Source organism: Oncorhynchus keta, chromosome 21, assembly GCF_023373465.1.
Source record: "Oncorhynchus keta strain PuntledgeMale-10-30-2019 chromosome 21, Oket_V2, whole genome shotgun sequence".
NCBI lineage: Eukaryota > Metazoa > Chordata > Actinopteri > Salmoniformes > Salmonidae > Oncorhynchus > Oncorhynchus keta.
The window spans coordinates 26,372,302-26,389,426 of NC_068441.1; the positions used below are offsets into that span (position 1 = coordinate 26,372,302).

Here is a 17,125-nt window from a genome sequence, read left to right on the forward strand (position 1 = left end):
ACCAGGAGTCAAGGAAACTGAGCTATGCTGAGATGTGCAAGCGGCCAGCCACCCAGCCCCCAGCGCCAAGCACCTCCCCAAACCCTCCCACCTCCCCGGCCATCCAACCCCTGCGTGAACTGCGGGTCAACAAGGCCGACGAGCCCGCCACCACCTCCAGCAGCGATGGGGATAGGCCTGAGAAACCCGAGCGGCCTGGAGAAGGCCAGCCCCACCTTGATCCCCTTGGCTCATACTGTGGGTTTAATGGCCCTGCCCGATCCGGAGGGATGGGCCTAAAGTACCGAGATCAGCAGAGAGGTGCGTCCATGAGCCGCCGCATCTCCCCCCAGGGCTGGGCTAGACGGAGCGGGAAGGAACAGAACATTCCCCCCCGGTCACCAAAGTAGTTTAAACAACAAACAGACTAACAGAAAAACAAACACAAATCTATATACGTGTGTGTATATATATATGTAAAGAGATAAATATATATATAAATATGTTATTGGATGAAAGAACACGTTCGGGTTCTTCATCTTAAAGACCCCCCTGAAGCTCGGTCGGACATCCGCTGACCTTTGTTTAGGAAAGACTGCAAGCGGTAATCATTTTAAGAGGGGGCCGACACGAGTGTTACAAATCATAAACTGAAGTACTTGTTTGAAAGAATAGCGAGAGATGCTTACATGCTGCCTCACCTTGGTTAGCTTGAAGGCTGGGCCCTCCACTGCTAAATCTATGTTCATTTGATTTCTGTCAGTGGGGGATGGGGAACAAATGTACAGTAATGCCTTGTATCACCAGAATACTGGTAGTTGCAAAGGGGAAAAAAAGAAAAGAGCTGTTAGGAAATCTAGTCATTATGTGACACAGCAAAAGATGTGGACATCCACCAATATGACATCGTTATGAGTTGATACATATGATGCAATTTGTTGTTGGGGTTGGCAAGTGATTATTTTGGCGAAGGGCTAAGGATAGCTCATAAAATGTGTTTTTATGTAGGTTTGAAGCGAGAGGGCCACATGGTTTTAGAGAAGTGCCTATTTTGAACTGTTCTGAGAGATGGAGTGAGTTGGGAAGCCTGTCAAGCTGCACTTTCTTTTAGGTGAAGAAACAGTCTTGGATGCCTGTCAGCTAAGAGTCTGGAATGATTTTGTGTTCAGAATCAATGGGAAAATATGAATTTATTAGAATCAATGATTTTATTTTCACGGTTGATGGAAACCTTTGGTATACCCTTGCTTGAGTAGGACATTAAAACCTTTATGATAATGGTGATTGGATACCGTGCAAATGTGGGAGAAAGTTTGGATAGTCAGGCTGTCGGTCACTGAATTGTTCTATTTTCCACTCTCCATTTCCTATTACTTTGAAACATATGGTTAAATGTTTGAGTTGTTGGTCCCAACTGTCTGCCAATCCTGTTTAGTTAAAATATGCTTTGGTTGGTTAATGATGATTGCGCCAACCATTAGTGCATAATCTCTCCATCCAGGATCAAGTTCAGTAGTCCCAAGGTACTTGCAGAAGTTTTCCCATACGAACTGCTTGCTTTCGTTTTTTTAAGTGGTTTAAGTTTAAATAAAATTTTTTAAAGTGGTTTGCTACAGTGTGTTATGAACATGACCCACCAATCCATTGGTTGGGATTTGAGTGGATCGGGAAGTGTTGTCATGGGTAACAGCTCATGAGAAAGGGAGGAGTCATCCCTTAGTGAAGGTATTTGGTAGTTGAGGCAGTCAGCACTCGCATTGTAGACCCCTGACACGTTCAGTTATCATGTATTTGGCCATTTTATACGTAGCCTTTTTAAAGGGGCAGTCTGCAGTTGCTACATTCATTATTGGACCTATTATTAATTTATGTACCAATTTCATTCTTCAAGTATTAAAGCTTTGTTCCACTGTCATACCCCATCAGCACCCAAAATATAAGCCTGTTTTACTCCAATGTTTGTAAACAAAGTAAATGCAGACTAAATCTATATAGCCTCAAAACATGGTTAAAGCTGTCATTTTTATGCATCCATAGCTCAGTCTATGAATTTGAGCTGTTACATTTCTCCAACCCCATCCCTCAGCTTTTTACTGTAACAGGGTAGGGAGAACACTGTTTCAACTGCTGATTGTCCTTTTAAGAAGAGTAGTTTTAATTATTTGTCTTGCATAAAAGTTTAACTTGTTGTATTAATATGTACAATTAATTGTACCTATGTGGTCAAATGCAGGATACCGACGTTAACATATAACTTCCTATTTATGTCTTGATGGAACAGTTGGTCTTTATCATCAAATAGAAACCTTTCCACCCCAGATATCTGGCCATTTCAACATGCCATCATATCTGTGCAACATGTTCCAGAGTAGTCTGCCATGCATTTTGGTAGCTCTTGTATCATGTAGAATAGGTTAGATGGTATTTTATAGAGTAGTAATGGGATCCCAAGCATGAAACTAGTCTTTGGTACTATGTATTCGAGCTTGCTCATTTTAAAATGGCCTGAAGTCAAGTAAACGTTCTCATTCTCTTATTTGTTAGCATCAGGAATTAATCTATAAAGGAGTTTACTGGTTTAGAGCAGCGATCACTGGAATTTTACGTTTTTAATGCAAATAAACTTCTTTCTTTTTTTAAACTTAAAAAAAAGAAAATTGTCAGTAAAGTTCTTCCCCAGCAAGATTCCGGTTAGTGTTCTGACTTCTCAATTTGAGTTGATGACATGCAGTACCGAACCTGTCACAGTAGGAGATTAGGGGTGGCCAGTGGAGACTTCCAGGTGTGTTGATAACATGCAGTACCGAACCTGTCACAGTAGGAGATTAGGGGTGGCCAGTGGAGACTTCCAGGTGTGTTGATAACATGCAGTACCGAACCTGTCCCAGTAGGAGATTAGGGGTGGCCAGTGGAGACTTCCAGGTGTGTTGATAACATGCAGTACCGAACCTGTCCCAGTAGGAGATTAGGGGTGGCCAGTGGAGACTTCCAGGTGTGTTGATAACATGCAGTACCGAACCTGTCCCAGTAGGAGATTAGGGGTGGCCAGTGGAGACTTCCAGGTGTGTTGATAACATGCAGTACCTAACCTGTTCCAGTAGGAGATTAGGGTTGGCCAGTGGAGACTTCCAGGTGTGTTGATAACATGCAGTACCTAACCTGTCCCAGTAGGAGATTAGGGTTGGCCAGTGGAGACTTCCAGGTGTGTTGATAACATGCAGTACCTAACCTGTCCCAGTAGGAGATTAGGGGTGGCCAGTGGAGACTTCCAGGTGTGTTGATAACATGCAGTACCGAACCTGTCCCAGTAGGAGATTAGGGGTGGCCAGTGGAGACTTCCAGGTGTGTTGATAACATGCAGTACCGAACCTGTCCCAGTAGGAGATTAGGGGTGGCCAGTGGAGACTTCCAGGTGTGGTGTTGGTAGGTGTTTAGTGCTTATCGTGTACAGAGGGCTATTTTCTTGTCCGTGAAATGCTGTCGAACTCTGATCGTGTCCATTTTGGGGTTATCCTTTTTCAATGTTGCCGTTGATTCATTGAGCAGAGATTCTGAAGGGTGATAATGATGAGTCACGTTATTTTGGGATGGGATTGAGGGCAGAGCGACTGTCAGATATTAGAGTTTTGGTGTCTGGCTAACTCATAGGATTATGATTTAGCTGCTTTTTTCCCCTTGTACATTTCACTTTTGGATTTTCTCTTTACTGTCTTCGTTTTCTTTTGTTTAAAGATTTTAATGCATATCTCACGATAGTTTTAAATTCCGTACACGTCCATTGTTTGAAAAATGGAAGTTTGCGTAATATTAGGAGAGTTGACTTGACATGGGGGGCATCAACCTTCAGATCTGTTCCTTTTCTATGCGCCTGCAAACTCATAATTCAGCCTTTGTGTATTAATGGATTGAACACTATCCAGACCATAAATGTATAGAGATCATTATGTGAAAATAACTTTTTTTTGCATGGACATTGCCATTTTAAAGTAGTCAACTGTGTGGGGATTCCTATGGATTGGGAGCAATCAACCAATTATCAGAGCATTGACCGCCAACTAGCGGCCACAAGAAATGAATTTACTCAAGATTTGTTTCTAGACTTCAACACTGTAGCTGGTGGTAAGTTGCCAATTTTAGCTTTACACTTTTTTCCAATATCAAAAGAAAATTGACTACTTTAAATGGAGATGGCCTCATTGGCACAGATACAACATTGTGATCTCTATGATCCAGACCAAAGTCAAGCAGGCAAAAAGACAACCTTGGGAACTTGCTCCAACACAACTGTTTCTGGGTGGGATGTGGAGAACTCGTAACCCTCCTACTGTTGGATGGAAAAGCTGTCAGTTAATTGATAATGCTCCCTGTCTCTTGACTGGCCAGTTAAGCTTGATTAATGTAGTCCTATTTGAGGGAAGGCCACTTGTGTAGGTGGTCTGAATGTTCTTGTACAGATTTTGCGCCTAGAAGGCTAATCTTTGGTCAGGTTTTTTTCCCTCCCTCTATTAGTAAGCACATTTTAGATTTGAGTAAATCTTTTGAAAGAGTTCCTCAGTTTGACTTTAGTTTTTTAATGTACTCTGATGTACCCTTTATTTCAATGCATTTAATTTTTTTTGTGTTTTTCCCAAAATATGTGTGTGTGTAGTATTTCCAAAACTGTTATCTGATTTGCTACTTGGGTAAAGTGAGAATTCGGTGCACTGCCTGGGTGCTATCAGTGCAGTAACATGTTATCTATCTAACCACTGGGCCTATGTTTTTTATATTTTTACATCCATTAATGGCTAAGTTAAGAGCAGCTAGTGGTGTTGTGGAATGAAATGCACTAACTTTAGTTTGAAAATAATCTCTTAATCCTGTAAAGTGTAAAATCATTTTAGATGTCTACATTGAAGAAAAGGTGTTTAGCAGGTTTGCTGAAATTATTACAGGAATAGGGTTTTATTTTTCTTTAACTGTTTTGATTAGTTTTTGTAGCACTTCCCTGCTGGGACAAAGGCGCATGGAGGGGGGGAACAAAGGCGTTGGAGGGGGTGCAGCTGGGACATGGTAACGTACGAGGGTGGGATGTGAGACACTGAATTACTGATTTAATAGATGTCTGAACAAAAACTTAAAAGAATAATAAAGTACAAATATTTCTTGTTTTTGGCTTAGATGCTGATTCTGGGTCCTGTGCTTGCAATGATTTTGCAGTCTGTATATTTCTAAATGTTTTGTGTGCGGTGCTCTGTGGTCTTGTCCCTGACATCTGTGTTAAAAGTGTGTGTGTGTGTGTCTCCACCAGTTATACTTTAACAGTCTCCTTTCTTCATGTCCAAATAAACTTTTCAGGCCAAACCAAAATTCTAGTGCCTTCTCAGTGTTGAGCTTTTCCTTCTCTGCAAAGTAAAAGTAACAAATTCACTTTCATTTTGAGCAGGGCAGGTTTAGTGGGAAGGCAGAAATGCGTGGTGCTCGTTATCCCATTGAATTTGTTGTTCACGTGAAATACAGAATTATGTGCCGTGGTGGGGGTGTAATATTAGTCATGATTTTCCAAAAGCTTATAACAACCAGAAGGCATACAAGGTCCTCTAAGAAATAAGTATTCTTTGGTCATATGGAGGCTGTTTGTAGACCTTGTGTGTACGCATGTTTTGAGTCTCATGACAATGCTGATAATTGAATACGCTGCTCCAATAACATGACAGCTCCTATAAAAAGGTATGCAAGCCCAATGGTGGTGGGAAGCAGGAACATATACACACTTGTTTGGTGAATGTTGTATCATTTCAAGCGGGAACATGTATGCGAATAGACACTTTGCATTGTATTTATTGAGTCAAAGTCATAGTGGGGCAATATTGTTTTGTCATTGCATGAATGCAGTCCATAAATATCGATCTTGCTTGATATGCTTCCCAAATTTCCAACTGTACACTGTGCCATCATGTTGCAGACTCAGGTCTTAACCTTTCAAAATAAAGTGCCGCTAACAGTTTTTTGTTCTGGCATCAGCGTGGCTTTCAAAATATTACATAGACATAACTCAATCTTCTATATACCATGTATGGTATTTATCTTGTACGTCGCTGGGGCCGAGCTTCCTGCCATCCAGGACCCCTAAACCAGGCTGTGTCAGGAAGGCCCTAAAAATGTTAAATGTCTCCAGCTACCCAAGTCATACTGTTCTCTCTGCTACCACACAGCAAGTGGCACTTATCCAAGCCTTGAACCAACAGGACCCTGAACAGCTTCTACCCCCAAGCCATAAGACTGCTAAATAGTTAGTTAACCAATAGCTATCTGGACTATTTAGCTGCATTGCCCCTTTTGTACTAACTCTTTTGACTCGCATATGCTACTGTTTATCCTGTTGCCTAGTCACTTTAAGCCTACCTATATGTACATATCTACCTCAGTTACCTAGTACCCCTGCACATTGACTCAGTACTGGTACCCCGTAGACAGTCGTGGCCAAAAGTTTTGAGGATGACACAAATATTAATTTTCACAGTCTACTGCCTCAGTTTGTATGATGGCAATTTGCATATACACCAGAATGTAATGAGTGATCAGATGACTTGCAATTGCAATTTTGGAGGATGGCCTGGTGTCAGGAAGGGCAGCAAAGAAGCCACTTCTCTCTAGGGAAAACATCAGGGACAAACTGATATACTGCAAAAGGTACAGGGATTGGACTGCTGAGGACTGGGGTAAAGTCATTTTCTCTTATGAATCCCCTTTCTGATTGTTTGGGGCATCTGGGAAAAAAGCTTGTCCAGAGAAGACAAGGTGAGCACTACCATCAGTCCTGTGTCATGCCAGCCAAGGGAGTGGGTTTACTCACAATTTTGCTTAAGAACACAGCCATGAATAAAGAATGGTACCAACACATCCTCCGAGAGCAACTTCTCCCAACCACCCAGGAACAGTTTGGTGACGAACAATGCCTTTTCCAGCATGATGGAGCACCTTACCATAAGGCAAAAGTGATAACTAAGTGGCTCGGGGAACAAAACATTGATATTTTGGGTCCATAGCCAGGAAACTCCCCAGACCTTAATCCCATTGAGAACTTGTTGTCAATCCTCAAGAGGCGGGTGGACAAATAAAAACTCACAAATTCTGACAAACTCCAAGCTTTGATTATGCAAGAATGGGCGGCCATCAGTCAGGATGTGGCCCAGAAGTTAATTGACAGCATGCCAGGGTGGATTGCAGAGGTCTTGAAAAAGAAGGGTCAACACTGCAAATATTGACTCTTTGCATCAACTTCATGTAATTGTCAATAAAAGCCTTTGACACATATGAAATGCTTGTAATTATACTTCAGTATTCCGTAGTAACATCTGACAAAAATATATAAAGACACTGAAGCAGCAAACTTTGTTGAAATTAATATTTGTGTCATTCTCAACTTTTGGCCACAACTGTATATAGCCAAGTTATTGTTACCCATTGTGTATTTATTTCTTGTGTTATTTTTCTATTTCTCTTTTTCTCAGAATTTTTGGGAAAGGCCCGTAAGTAAGCATTTTACTGTTAGTCTGCACCCATTGTTTACGAAGCATATGACATTAGATTTATCTTTTCGTGTGAATATTGTTGCTACAGAGTATCTTTCCTCTTAAAAAGAGAAAAATGAAGTAATTCTATTCTATAGGGTGCCATTTGGGATGCATACTTTGGACTCTAACTGTTACGATCTGTGACATTGGCTTAGGAGGAACCCGCTATTACATGGTTGTCTTTGGGGTTGTTTTATTTACTGTTTTGCATCAAAGTTTTTTTTTAACAAGCATTGGTCTTAAATTATGATCCCCTATTTTTGTTGATTTTTAAAAATTGTTTCTAAAAGCTTTAACAAGAGCAAGGTATTGTGTTTCGTTTGACCTTGATCTGGCTATGGGTCAAACTGGTTCAATCACCAACAAATGACAAGGCAGTGAGTTGACTCATGTCATTCTTTGGATCTTGAAAATCCTCAGAGAGAGGCTTGTTCTCACATGGTATTGACTGGTTGCTTAGGATTTAAAATATGGTATGTGACTTGAGTGTATAAACAAAGTAGTTAGATGATTTTTGACAGATTTGATGCCATCTGTTGCATGGATACCATGGGGATTGCACTTTTCCACAAGTAGAAAATATTCTGCCATCACTTACATCAAACATACAATATGTTATATTTAGATGAAAGTGTCATGAAAAAAACAATTGCAGGTCTCTCAGTCTTTAGATGTGATTAGAGGACACATTCAAGCCTCATGTTTGTAGTATTCGATTTTTTCAGCCATCCCATTACGTAAGAAATTGAATATTTTCACTTCTCGCGCTATTTCACCGCAGCGGATAGGTAGCTAGCCAGGGACGTTGGGTGAGTTTGTAAACATTAGACTTGCTCGTGTTCAGATATCAAGATGTTACCGAAAATACTTTGTCGTGGAACAATTGACCTTCTGTCACATATACCTTCCCCTTTCTGAAATACTTATTTGACGCGCCTCAAATTGTGTCAGTGCCCTAGCCAGCTAGCCTGCCTGTGTGACTGGGTGTTGTGTACAGTAAGTAACGTTATCCTCTATGGCAAGGCGTTAGCAAGTTAGCTGAAAAAAATCAATAAACTAGCTTAGCAATAACAGCGACCGCAAGAAGCCCTTTAAATTCGCTCGGCCGTGATTGCCAATGGTGGCTGATGGTTTGGTACAGACAGTACAGCAGACAATCTGGTGATAATGCTAATGGCCTGTCAGATATTGAATAACGTGGTCCGTTCTTCATCCTATCTGACATTATCTTGCTGACGTTATATCTAGCGTTAACTTAAAGTGCTGTTGTAATCATTGGCCCGTGGCTAGCTAGCTAACAAGGAAGGGGCAAGATGGCTAGCTAGCTAGTTCGTTACCTTGCTAGCTAGCAGCTTCTGTTAGCTTGTTTCTGTGCTGAGACTGCGCTGTTTGTTGACAGTTAGCCGAAAGGAGGCCATTTACCTAGGACAGCTAACCAGTAGGCGTATTTTACCATTAGATAGCTAGTCAACGTTATGTATTTAACTTTTTACACCAATATAATTAACATGGCTTTGTGTTATGTAATGTAAACAAAGTACTTTAATTGGAAGTAATGAACATTATTTATGTGAATATATCTGTTAACCCTAATTTATTGTCCAATACAGAACGTTTTTTTTATTACCTAGATGTAAGACGCAGACAGAATAACACAGTTCCATTCTCTTCCTTTCCTATACCTCTTTATTGCAGGCTCTTTGTGTGAGATGGGGGACGATCGACCTTTTGTGTGCACCGCCCCAGGCTGTGGCCAGGTAAGGTCTCTTTCCCTCGTTTTCTCTTTTCCCCCCACTCTTTCACCTCTTTTTACATATCTTGGATTTCAGGAGCCATCTGCTGTCTATCACCAGTGTCTTGTGTTATCTTTGTACACAGAGATTTACTAATGAAGACCATCTATCGGTCCACAAACACAAGCATGAGATGACCCTGAAATTTGGTCCTGCCAGAACTGACTCCGTCATCATTGCAGGTGCTTGCCTCTAACATTTCTCAATTATACTGTATAAAGCAATTATATGTTAGAACATATTTTTGACTAGCTATTAAACAAACACTAGCACCAAGACCCCTAGAGGGCGTAGTTCTTCCTGATGTCGTACTACATCTTCGTGTCGATGCAGTCAGCCCAGCTGGCTATACACTCGTGTCCCCCATAAAACATCCCCCATTCAGGCTGCAAAGGCATCGGTTTCCTCCTTAACTCGCTGTAATGGTTCTACCACCATGCTAGACTGGCTAATGCTACTTCCTGATGTTGCAGACTAGAGTAAACAAGACTGCTGCCACCTGATTGGCTGAACGCGGTGTGCAACATCCGGAAGTTGCCAATTTCTCCCCTCTCTCTCTCTCTCTCTCTCTCTCTCTCTCTAACCAGACCAGACCCCCACACCCACCCGCTTCCTGAAGAACTGTGAGGAGGTGGGTCTGTTCAACGAGCTGGCCAGCTCCTTCGAGCAGGAGTTCCGGAAGGCCCATGAGGATGACCAAAGGAACAAAAACCCGGTGAGGATTATGGAGGGGATATGATGGGTTCAATTTTTAAACATGTAGTTTGACCGACTGATAAATGTTGTGTGTCTGGTTGTTGGTCCCCACACAGCTCATGGCCCCCCAGCTTCCGGCCCCACCCCTACAGACCCCCTCTGGGGTGAAAGAAGAGGATGAGGGGCCTCTGGAGGTCGACTCCTCCCCACCAGGCAGTCCTGACTCCACCTCCAGCATGTCGGACAGCAGCAAAGAGCCAATGGTGAGAGGAAAGGTACAACCTGGGGGCCAGGTGAACTGGGTGTATGGTTGAACAGATAATCGTTGTGTATGCTTTCCTCTTGTCAAGTTTTCATGGTAATTTGAGTGAGAGAGCGAAGGGAACAGTGGTGGCCAAAGAGAGGCTGCAAATTAATCACTTAGCTGTGAGGCAAGTAAAGATGTCAGCAAAAAGCTGAAACTTAGTGGGTTCACCTCAGCGGCCTATAGTGTCCAACTCTCACCTGAGTTTCTCTCAGGCTGTGTTTACAATTCAGATTTTTTTTTCACTAAGTGGTCTTTTGACCAAACAGTTTAGCTCTGAAAAATACCTGATTTGAAAGATCTGATGTGATTGGTCAAAAGACCAATTAGTGTAAAAAATATCACAATTGGGCTATCTGTGCAAATGCAGCTTGTCTGACTGGATGTGATTTGTGTTGACAGGAGACTCCTCCACGGCCGGTGGTGAGCTCTGCCCCCACGCCAACTATCGTACGCCCAGGGTCCCTTCCCATTCACCTTGTTTACGACCCCCTGCACCCGACTCTGCCCTCGCCAACCTCTGTCATCACACAAACCCCGCCCTCCAACAGACAACTGGGGTGAGTCTAATCTGCCAAGATCTCTTTGTTTGTGTTCTCTCTGTCTATTTGATTGACACTAATCTATCTCCTGTTCTCAGCTCTCCGACAGGTTCCTTCCCGCTGGTAATGCATCTCCCCAACGGACAGACAGTCCCTCTCCTCCCCAGCCCAAATATGACCTCGGTCATATCTGTGAGTGAATCACATTTATTTATAATGCCCTTTTTACATCAGCATTGTGAGTGAAAGTAGTAATGTCTAATGAACATGAAAGTCTTTATAATGCCAGGTCATTAGTAGGTGTTATTTTGTCTTCTCTTATTTTGTCCCTTCATGTGTAATTTGTAGCTGGCGAGGCCATTTAATTTGGTGCCCAACATCCCTGGGATTCCAGGCCCTCCGATTGGTGGGACCAGCAGTGGCTCCTCCTCCCCATCTGGGTATAGTCTACACTCCGAGGCCAAGATGGTGAGAGACGCATGCAACGGCAGGGACACACACACAGTTAAGAAACAAATATCAGTGGGCTTACCCATGGCAGTGGAAGGCAAAGGGAGGCAATGTTAACGGTAACTGTTTATTACTAAAGTTACTGAAACCTGTGGTAATTTTGGTAAATTACCAGTAGATTTACAACCCTAGGAAGGCAGGTTGTTGATGTCTGTATGACATTTATGTGTCCCCCCATCCCTCCCACTCTCTGTAGAGGCTGAAGGCAGCGCTGACCCAACAACAGCAGCAGCATGGCCCAGGGGCTCAGAACGGGGCTGGAGAGGGCCCAGGGGGGGCAGGTTCCAGCCCCATTGTCCCCCAGAGACATGAGCAGAGCCAGCAGCCCTCGCAGCACACTGACACACCCTCTCCCGCACAGCCACAGGTAACACACACAATACCTAAGGGTCAGGTGGAATCTGCTAAAGGCTTCTGTTCTCCCTGGTTGTTACACTCTGTTAGGGCTGCAGCCCAGTCACTAGAGGCGAGTTTATACGAGAACTGATGTGAGGAGTCCCCTTTGAAAAACCTAAAGGGCTAGTGGCAATGACAGACAACCTCCAGAAATGATGAACATACTAGAAAGGACACTGAACAAACCAAAAGCTGTTACAAAACATGTTTTGTAGATTAAATATGCTGGCAACTAAAGGTATTGATAAGAGATATGGACTACAATAAAGGTTCCAAAAACACCCAAATACTTCCTTTTTAGAACTGCAATGCTCTCAGTATAGTGATGCAGGTCTTTATATGTTGTACCCATGAAGTTGTCATTCCAAACTTTATCCACAACGTTATATTCCATTTGTTTGGGCTCGAGCGATACTTCTGTGTAGTCCGCACATGGAAAGGTATCGTTTCGAGTCCAACAAAATGGAATATAAAATTGCGGATCTTGTTCTTAGATCTCATGTCGCTTGCATGTATTTGCCAAACTTTTGTGCACAAACATTAAGTTAAAATATGCACAGGCACACTCTCATGCCTATATGATTTACATATACTCACACAGCAAACCAGCAGTGGCTCCTCCTCTCCATTTGGGTATAGTCTACATTCAGAGGACATGATGGTGAGAGGCGTATACATGGAAACACTTTAAAATACACATGCAAATGCACTTTTACACACACACACACACACACAAGCTCACACTCTTGTGCACTCTGGCATTCTTTCTCATTCTCTCATACATACACACCCAGTCCAGAGTGTATAATACCTTCCCCTCCCGTCTTCCCCAGATGTCCCCAGCCCAGCCCACAGGTGGTAGGAGGCGGCGGGGTGCGGAGGTTGACCCAGACGAGAGGAGGCAGCGCTTCCTGGAGAGGAACAGGGCGGCGGCTTCTCGCTGCCGACAGAAACGCAAGGTGTGGGTCGGCTCTCTGGAGAGGAAGGCAGAGGACCTGGCTACCATGAATGTTTCTTTGACCGTGAGTCTACCGCCCTACAACCGTAACTGGACCTAGACTGTCTATTACAGTCAGTTACAATAGACCGTAACTGGGCTATTACAACAGCAGAGAAAGGCAAACTTAAAACATTGAACCCGTCTGGGATTGTATTATACTGGTAGGATCCCTAATATCATTCTCCTGCCCATGCGGTGTTATTGTATGCTTATCAGTGGTTGAGAACAACTTTGTGTGTAAATTGTCTTGTGTTATGTTTCTATCAGAATGAAGTGGGTCTGCTGAGGAACGAGGTCACCCAACTGAAACAGCTGCTGCTGGCCCACAAAGACTGCCCTGTCACTGCCATGCAGAAGAAGTCTGCCTACGTAGGTAATGTCGACAAACCATGCATGAATCAACTATCAATCACACAAGTATTTCATTCACTCCATCTGTTTGATTGTTAATTTAGGCTCTAATATTTCTGTCCCCTTTCCATCAACCTGTACTTCTACCTACCTACCGATCCATCAATCCAGGATCAACCTCCAACTCATCCATCTAATCTATTGCTTGCCTCTCACCTCTCTTTAAGGGTGAATGTTTCTCTCTCTGTCTGTAGCTGCAGGAGTAGAGGAGAACTCCAGGGACCCCCCCTCCGAGCCTATGGGTTCCCCAGCCCCGGTTATCCAGCACGGGCCTTCGCCCCTTGCCCCCAGCCCTGGGGCCATCACCGTCAACGGGCTGAGCGTCCGCGCGGCTGAGGCAGTAGCCATGTCGGTCCTGGGCGGCATGGGGGCGGCCCAGCAGGGAGGGGTCCCCATGGCCACACAGCCGCAGCCGGCCCCCAGATGATGAGCAGGCGCAGGGAGCCAGTAAGAACTCTACATTGGGCTTTACGAGGCTGGACTGGCACAATGATGTGTGCAAGAGATTGAAAGAGAGAAAGGGACCTGATTTGAAATCTGAAATTCCACCTGTTGATAGTACTTCTCACTCCCCTCCTCATCTTTCTCCATCCTACGCTCTATGACCTTGGACACACTTGATAGCCTCACAGCCAATGATAATCACTGAACAGACTGAGTAGTCCTGCCTCTTGGGCCCATTTTCTGATTGATCCTAGCTTGGATGCACTGTCACTGTCTACAGTTTAAGTCGGAAGTTTACATACACTTAGGTAGGAGTCATTAACTTGTTTCTCAACCACTCCCAACATTTCTTGTTTACAAACTATAGTTTTGGAAAGTCAGTTAGGACATCTACTTTGTATGACACAAGTCATTTTTCCAACAATTTTTTTACAGACAGATTATTTCACTTATTATTCACTGTATCACATTTCCAGTGGGTCAAAACTTCACACACTAAGTTGACTATGCCTTTTAAACAGCTTGGAAAATTTCAGAAAATTATGTAATGGCTTTAGAAGCTTCTGATAGGCAAATTGAAGTCAATTGGTGGTGTACCCGTGGATGTATTTCAAGGCCTACCTTCAAACTCGGTGCCTCTTTGCTTGACATCTTTGGAAAATCAAAAGAAGTCAGCCAAGACCTCAGAAAAAAACATTGTAGACCTCCACAAGTCTGGTTCATCCTTGGACTCAATTTCCAAACGCATGAAGGTACCACGTTCATCTGTACAAACAATAGTACGCAAGTACTATTGGGACCAACCACCATTGGACCACGCAGCCGTCATAACGCTCATGAAGGAGACGTGTTCTGTCTCCTAGAAATTAATGTACTTTGGTGTGAAAAGGGCAAATCAATCCCAGAACCACAGCAAAGGACCTTGTGAAGATGCTGGAGGAAACGGGTACAAAAGTATCTATATCCACAGTAAAACGTCATAACCTGAAAGGCCGCTCAGCAAGTAAGAAGCCACTGCTCCAAAACCGCCATTAAAAAAAGCCAGACTACGGTTTGCAACTGCACATGGTGACAAAGATTGTACTTTTTTGAGAAATGTCCTCTGGTCTGATGAAACAAAAATAGAACTGTTTGGCCATAATGACCATTGTTATGTTTGGAGGTGGAGAGGCAAGCCGAAGAACACCATCCCAACCGTGAAGCATGGGGGTGGCAGCATCATGTTTTGGGGGTGCTTTCTGCAGAAGGGACTGGTGCACTTCAAAAAATAGAAATTGTGGCAAAATGGCTTAAGGACAACAGTCAAGGTATTGGAGGGGCTATCCCAAAGCCCTGACCTCAAATCCTATAGAAAACTTGTGGGTAGATCTGAAAAAGCGTGTGCGCGCAAGGAGGCCTACAAACCTGACACAGTTACACCAGCTCTGTCAGGAGGAATTCGCCAAAATTCACCCAACTTACTGTGGGAAGCTTGTGGAAGTTAAACAATTTAAAGGCAATGCTACCAAATACTAATTGAGTGTATGTAAACCTCTGACCCACTGGGAATGTGATGAAAAAAATTAACTGAAATAAAAAATTCTCTGCTATTATTCTGACATTTCACATTCTTAAAATAAAGTGGGGATCTTAACTGACCTAAAACAGGGAATTTTTGCTAGAATTAAATGTCAGGAATTGTGAAATGCTGAGTTGAAATGTATTTGGCTGTAAACTTCCAACTTCAACTGTATATAGAAGTGTATGTACATACTCACACACCCGTGACATATACACACACTCGATCAAAGAATGTAGTTTTTGTTGTCTATTTCCAATTCTTCTCTCCCCTGTCTACAGTGTAAATCTCTCCTTACATATTTATCTTGTTTATGCAGCTGTTAATCCTTGGGAAATTTTTTATCATCTTTAGAGCTGAATAAGTGTGAAATATTGTGTGTGCATATTGTTTTCCCCTTGTCATGGAGTGAGCCAAAGTAAGGATACAGTCAGTCTGGCCTTTTTTTTTGACCTCGTAGGAATTCTGCTTTCTGGCAACGTGTATGAAACTACTTATTGACTGCATGGATATTAGAGGACACTGATGAAGACCACTGTCTGTGTGCTGGTGTCTGTTAATATTATCGCTGGTTTTAACATACTGCTTTTCAAATGACTGATGCAAACAATGATAATGTCCTAATGTAACACTTGAAATGGTTAGGTTTTAGATTATACTTTATGTAATAATCAGCAAACTCTTCATTAGATAAATAATTTACCCAGGCTAAAGTTAGTTGAAGAAAAAGTAGTGCAATATATTTTTATATTCAATATTAATGTTCCTGCGTTTAGCCAAAGCATGTTTAGTGAAGTCAGTGGTAGAATGGGTTGTTCTAATTCAATGAAAATGGTTGAAATTCTAGGTGATCAAAGAAAATGGATATCTGGATTAGGGAACATCTATATTGAGTTATAGATCATGTCTTAGGCTCGGATGCTTTACCCCATTTGAAAAACTACTGTCTATTGGAATATCACTTTTCTAAGACTCTTAATTTGAATATGGCATGAAATGTCAGTGAGGGATGTCCTTTTATGTTTTTACCACTGTCATTTAGCTTTGGGGAATACCATATTGTTTATTTCCTCAGCTTTTTGTATTTTTTTTATTTTTAACACATCAATATTTTAATGTCATTTTATTGCTGTAGCTTCTCCACCCTGTCATGTTACCAGTCCCCTCATGTTCTGTCAATAGGAGGGAAATGTCTGTCTTCAACAGTGTAACCTCTACAAACTATTGTGGAAATTGATTGTCTCTAAGAATGTGTTGAGGGAGTTTTCCCAAAAATGTATTCCACCTTAAGGCAGGTGAAATGAACTTGTGTATAGTCTCAACTAATAAACTATCTCCAGCAAAATAAATAATGTAATGGTTTCAGGTTAATAATTTTCATGCTGAGTATCTCTGTCTGCGTGCCTATCCCCTTGGTGCAGAGCTCCATGACCGAGTAGGAGCAGAAGGGGTGTCTGATCCGGTACTGGCTCAGGGTGCTCAGCCACAGGTGCCAAAAACTGGTGGCCCGAGTGGACTGGTTGCCCGAGTACGTAAGTACACACACGGAAAACGAGGTGTGTGTACCAGTGGAGGATGCCGAGGGGAGAACGACTCATAATTTCTGAAACAGAGTGAATGGAATGGCATCAAACACATGGAAATCATGTAATTGTTGATACCTTTCCATTAATACCACTCTAGTCATTACCACGTGCCCATCCTGGCACTTACTACCATACCCTATTCAAAGGCACTTAAACATTGTTTCAAGGTTTAAAAATGATTCTTTAGCCTGACTCCTCTTCATCTACACTGATTGAAGTGGATTTAACAAGTGACATTAATAAGGGATCATAACTTTCTACTGGTTAGTCTGTCATGGAAAGAGCAGGTATTCTTAATGTTTTGTATGTTTGAAAATCAGAGACCCTGTGTGTGACTGTAAAGACCGTGA

General features: G+C 42.6%; 2 protein-coding genes across 34 annotated transcripts in view; both read left to right on the forward strand.

The window, feature by feature from the left end:
- Nucleotides 1-5,965, forward strand: part of LOC118372674 (la-related protein 4-like) — a 36,198-nt gene extending 30,233 nt beyond the window's left edge. For 4 of the 25 annotated variants that reach the window (XM_052473582.1, XM_052473581.1, XM_035758622.2 and 1 more), the window contains one exon: nt 6-5,965. In XM_052473582.1, coding sequence (XP_052329542.1) covers nt 6-389 — 384 coding nt within the window. In that variant the 3' untranslated portion in view covers nt 390-5,965. The remainder of the gene's footprint in view (nt 1-5) is intronic. The other 21 variants (XR_008074311.1, XR_008074315.1, XR_008074323.1 and 18 more) reach the window with 21 other exon arrangements.
- Nucleotides 5,966-8,281: 2,316 nt separating this feature from the next.
- LOC118372680 (cyclic AMP-dependent transcription factor ATF-7-like) lies at nt 8,282-16,567 on the forward strand. 9 transcript variants are annotated; one of them, XM_035758631.2, is made up of 13 exons: nt 8,282-8,344; nt 9,231-9,292; nt 9,414-9,510; nt 9,916-10,043; nt 10,141-10,299; nt 10,731-10,888; nt 10,969-11,062; nt 11,219-11,338; nt 11,577-11,747; nt 12,378-12,437; nt 12,610-12,798; nt 13,044-13,149; nt 13,382-16,567. In XM_035758631.2, the coding sequence occupies exons 2-13, from the start codon at nt 9,245-9,247 to the stop codon at nt 13,612-13,614; spliced, it is 1,563 nt and encodes a 520-aa protein (XP_035614524.1). In that variant the 5' UTR covers nt 8,282-8,344; nt 9,231-9,244; the 3' UTR covers nt 13,615-16,567. The 9 variants fall into 9 exon arrangements, with proteins under 9 accessions (XP_035614524.1, XP_035614523.1, XP_035614529.1 ...); XM_035758630.2 differs by having other exon boundaries at nt 8,301-8,531; XM_035758636.2 differs by having other exon boundaries at nt 8,301-8,531; nt 13,044-13,145; nt 13,382-13,530.
- The last annotated feature ends 558 nt before the right edge of the window (nt 16,568-17,125 follow it).

Coding starts and splice junctions, on each gene's coding strand:
- LOC118372680 (XM_035758631.2), top strand. CDS start 9,245: ATGGGGGACGATCGACCTTTTGTGTGCACCGCCCCAGGCTGTGGCCAG. Junction 12,438..12,609: donor TACATTCAGAGGACATGATG/GTGAGAGGCGTA, acceptor CGTCTTCCCCAG/ATGTCCCCAGCCCAGCCCAC. Junction 12,799..13,043: donor CCATGAATGTTTCTTTGACC/GTGAGTCTACCG, acceptor TGTTTCTATCAG/AATGAAGTGGGTCTGCTGAG.